General features: G+C 43.2%; 1 protein-coding gene across 1 annotated transcript; it reads left to right on the top strand.

The window, feature by feature from the left end:
- The first annotated feature begins 467 nt into the window (after nt 1-467).
- On the top strand, nt 468-4,518 carry LOC102314593 (caspase activity and apoptosis inhibitor 1). The gene is made up of 6 exons (XM_005930873.2): nt 468-705; nt 1,456-1,647; nt 2,154-2,238; nt 2,334-2,391; nt 2,471-2,538; nt 2,655-4,518. Exons 1-6 carry the CDS (start codon nt 601-603, stop codon nt 3,116-3,118), a joined length of 972 nt encoding a protein of 323 aa, XP_005930935.1. The 5' UTR covers nt 468-600; the 3' UTR covers nt 3,119-4,518.
- The last annotated feature ends 6 nt before the right edge of the window (nt 4,519-4,524 follow it).

Below are 4,524 nucleotides of genomic sequence, written 5' to 3'. Positions count from 1 at the left end.
TAACATCCTGGGCCGGATGTGAGTGGGCGTTAAGGCGCCTGGGGAGAGAACTTAAAACTGGATTATAAATGGCAGACAGTTGGTGTCGTAAACCACCACCTCTGTTCAAAGATGGTCGCTCACAGGGTGATTAGAGGATCATCAGGGGGTCCTTTTGTCCCTCTTTGGGGGGGATACCCCCACTGGGTTTAAATCTGGGACTCTCCGCCATTTGACCTTAGAACTGAAGAAGCTTCTCGGATGAGAGGTGAAATGTCTTCAAGTAACTTAAAGGAAGTCCAGACTCTTTTCTTTACAAGCTCCTTTGACTTCTCACAGTATTGTGTCAGTACATTTTAAAAGCACCGTATTTCACCTTTTAAATGAATTCTCCATTCTTTTACCATCAGCTAAGCCTGTGGCATAAACAAACCAGTCTCAGTGAGTGACATCACTGAGAGCCACGAGCTGGAACCGCTCCTGTCCGGTAGGTGGCGATAAATGCCACAGATAAGACGCAAAGAAGAAGCCGTCGCTCGCTTATGACGTGTGTTTCCCGCGACCTTTAGCTTCGGCGGTTGTAGCGGCTTTCAGTGGAGGACTAATTTGAGTGGGTTTAAAATGCTCAAAAAGAAATCAAGCACCAGTGAGAAGAAAAGGAAGCACCTTCAGTCCGAGGAGCGACATGACAGCGGTAAACGCAGGAGTACGGGGCCCGGTTTAGAGGTGAGGCTTTCGGGACTAGCGCCTTGCTAAACTCCATAGAAAAGAAGTTCAGGAGTATAATAGCCACAAATATATGTGAATAAGTTTAGGGTAAATGTGAGGGTAAATTAAATTGTGTTTAAAATTTACGTACTGGTTTTAAATGATTGAAAAGTTGACGCATTTGGCGTTTTGTGTACCTCGAGTGTCTCTCGATTATTATTGTTATTATTGCGTTATGTGTTATGTTTGCATCGTCACAACAACTTTATTTTAGCGTTAAAGCCTCACTGTTGGTTTGGTGCTCTCTGAGGGAAAACCATCGTGTTACTGCTTTATAAATACTTTGAGTAAGTCGCACTGAATGAATTGTTTGCTCTGCTTATTCACTGCAGTGTCTAAATATAATAAAAGGAAAGTCTTAATTTGTCTTTTTTAAATCTTTTTTTTAGTGTAGTTAACTTATTTTTTTAGCTAACAAGAACCAATTAAAGGATTTCAGCCACTACGCAGCAGTAAAATTTGCTTTGGATGAATTTTAATGATCCCTTTAAATGCAAACTGTGCTGCTGGATTTCATGCTGTTACACTATTTAATTAACTGAGTGTATCTTCTCTTTAACAAAAAAAAATTAATGAAAACAGCCTGAGTCACAACATTGTGTTCAAATTATTTGTTTCCTAGTCGTGGAGACTGTATTTAAGTTTGCAGAGCATATTCTGTGTATACGAGTGCAGCTGCGTGCTTTAGTTTGTCTTCCCAACTTAAAGGAATCCAAGGACGAACTTGCTGATCCTGAGCTTGACAAAATTGGCAGTGACATTGAGGAAGGGGGACTGGACCTCAGCCTGGCCTTCCAGCCCATCACAGCTTACGTCGGTGACAAGCGGGAGATGCTGGAGCAGTGCTTCCATGTGCTGGGGGAGAAGAAGCTACGGAAGATGCTTCCTGATGAACTCAAGGTGATTTGATCAAAAAAGCTTTCGTTGTCGGTTATCTGCAAAACTCAACATCTTATTGTGACTCTGGACTGATTGGACCACCTGCATCAAGCACTTGTGTGTTTCTTTAATAAATTATAATTAATACCCAAAGAATATTTTTGCCCAGATTCTTGCCAAACTTTTAAATAGGCCACAGTTGAAATGTTAGACTTCCTCCCTATAAAGTTTGACTCTCAAATATCTTTCTGTCTGCCCTACAGTAGACCCTGAATTTAACATTTAATTTGTGTTTGTGTTTTGTGAAGTGGTGGCACACATCACTGGTTTTCATTTCCAAACAGCTGGACTTTACCTGCTATTTTTAAATATTTGTTGCCAAGTCGCTGGTATGACTTTTCCTCTTTATCTGAAAATAAAAAGAGCTGATTAGTTCTCATGCAGACGGGAGCTAAGGCCAAAGGCTTGGGAGGCCATTAAAGTATCCCAGCATCTGAGATACTTTTTAAAGATGTTGTCGTTTACAGGAATGCAGTGTAGAGGAAATCAAAACGCTGTGTTGGGAGCAGCTGGAACCCATCACGGAGAAAAATCTCATTCAGATCTTAGCAGGTAAGACTGAAGCACGTTTCTATTTTAGAAAAAAAAATCACTTTTAAACTTCTGCAAAACATTTAATTTCACATAAAATGTGTCGTTGTGTCAAGGGGAGGAAGTGACCGCCGGGAATGACAATGAAAACTCTGAAGAGTCTTTGGAAAGCCAGTGAGTGAAACAGTTAATCAGAGAACAACTACGCTGTGACTGTGTTTTTATTTCACATGTTTATTTTTCCCCCGCCAAGGCAAGACAGTATTGTAGACTCTACATCGTGCCTCAAGGAAACTGCAAAAAGCGAGGACCCAAAGCAAGGTAATTAATATGTAATGACTACAAAGAACATCCCCGAGGCGTTTATAGACTTCAAAGACAGAAGGAGGCCGTAAAGGGACGTTTCACATTTTAAATGACTGTAATTTTCTTCGCAGAGGATGGCGGCTCTGGTGAAGAGAGCGACGTCCTCAGCATAAACGCAGACACTTACGACAGCGACATAGAAGGACCCAAAGAGGAGCAGCCCGTTAAAGAGGAGCAGACTGCGGCAGTGAAGGAGGGAGACGACGATGACGACAGCAGGCTGTGCACTGACCCGGCTGCAAAGCCGGAGCCGGCAAATCCAGAGCCGAAGAAAGACATTCAAAGCGACATAGACAAGAGCGTGAGCGAGATCTTGGCGTGCTCCTCCACCCCCATCAAAGACGCGGCCGAAGAACAGAGCACACCGCTGCAGTCCCCGGATGTCAGCGGACCCGTTTCTAGCGGCGACCCGGCCGTTTGTAAGCCGTCGATTCAGCAGCTGGAGCTGCTGGAGCTGGAAATGAGAGCAAGAGCCATAAAGGCTCTAATGAAAGCAAGTAACGGGAAAACCCCTCATGTAACACCAAACACGTAGCGTGTCTTTTACTTGAATGGTTAATGCTCTCAAAACAATTCAGTTTGCACATCCTGTCTTGTTTGTAGAGGGTACAGCATGATGCGTTTGTTTTGCTCCACATTGGAATGATTTCTAGATGGTGTTTAATTGTGTTTTTGCATTAAACAAAGACCCCTCCTCCTGCGTGGGATTGGATATCACTTTTCCAAATGTGTTTCTCCCATCGAGCACTAGATGGCAGTGTTACTCTGTCAGAGCACATCCGCAGGGCTGTGTCTAATCTGCCAGAGGACAGCAAGGGCATGTTTATAGGCTCACATTACACTGAAAGTGGTCTCGGGCACCAGTCAGAGTCAGGTTTTCTTAATAATGATGTCACTTGGAAACGCAGCTGTCCTCGAGTCAGCCTTAGAGGATGTGAGAGGATCAGAAAAGTGTGTTACTTCATAGGTTTGTAAGGCAGAGCAGGTGGTTGCAGTGCTGTTTGTATCTTGTAGACACTTGAAGCCTTTCTTCACCCAACACCTGTTTGACTTGTTAAACTGAAAGCGTGCACAGGAATACAAAATCCTGCTATACTCTGCTCTGCCCGCCCGATAAGGAACCGAAAAGCCTTCAAGTGGTCATAAACTACCCACTGGCTCAAAAATGACACGAGTGCATGATATGATTAGACAGCTACCCACTCACTCCTGTAGATCAAAACAAAGACCCTGCCAGCTGTCCCACCAGGATAACTTTAAATTAAATTCTGCTTCTCGTGCTTTTGTCAGTCAGCGAGAATTAATAGCGTCTGTTAGCCTAACAGGGCAGTTTCTTTTGCTCTGATTTATTCTAAAGCTTTGCTCCAGCATAAACTGTATGGGTGCTGCATGTATGTGTGTGTCCGTGTGCACACAATTACATGCAGATGAAGAGAAGAAAGGCTTTCTATCCCACTACCCCGAAGGAGACAATGAAATGTGCGATAAGAAGCCAGTTGCCTCCAGGTATTTGCATTTAAAAGGGTTATTTCATGGAAGAGGTGAGGGCGGGAGGGTTAAACGTGTCGTTCTCTGTGAATTTATGTGCAGGTATCTCCGCGCTCGCTGATGATGTGAAGAGGGAACGAAAATGTCCACTTTAGTAAAAAAAAAAAAGATACAAAGATTGTAAAGTGCTTGTAGCGTCTATGATGGGTGAGTATTTGTCGGCGTCATTTACTGCTATTAGAATGCCAATTACGATTTGGTGTGTGCCATTAAATGGCTTTTTAAGCAGACCTCAAAAATGAGTAGGCTGGAAAATGGGATTGATGGAGGTGAGACGATACTGTTTTGTTGAAGGAGTGCTTTGTGAATTCGAATGAACCTAATGAACCGTGTTAAAATATTGAAGCGTGATGGTTCTGTGAATGGCGCTATTATCAAAGTCAAACACAAGGT

The sequence above is a fragment of the Haplochromis burtoni genome, unplaced genomic scaffold (genome assembly GCF_018398535.1).
Source record: "Haplochromis burtoni strain Fernald_Lab_line unplaced genomic scaffold, NCSU_Asbu1 Contig_136, whole genome shotgun sequence".
NCBI lineage: Eukaryota > Metazoa > Chordata > Actinopteri > Cichliformes > Cichlidae > Haplochromis > Haplochromis burtoni.
The sequence above is the reverse complement of the archived record's forward strand: the minus strand, read 5'-3'. Positions and strand labels throughout refer to the sequence as shown.

Excerpts from the sequence above, each read along its gene's own strand:
- LOC102314593 (XM_005930873.2), top strand. The coding sequence starts at position 601 with ATGCTCAAAAAGAAATCAAGCACCAGTGAGAAGAAAAGGAAGCACCTT. Across the intron at positions 706-1,455 it reads GTACGGGGCCCGGTTTAGAG|GAATCCAAGGACGAACTTGC; the intron begins GTGAGGCTTTCG and ends CCCAACTTAAAG. Across the intron at positions 2,239-2,333 it reads TCTCATTCAGATCTTAGCAG|GGGAGGAAGTGACCGCCGGG; the intron begins GTAAGACTGAAG and ends CGTTGTGTCAAG.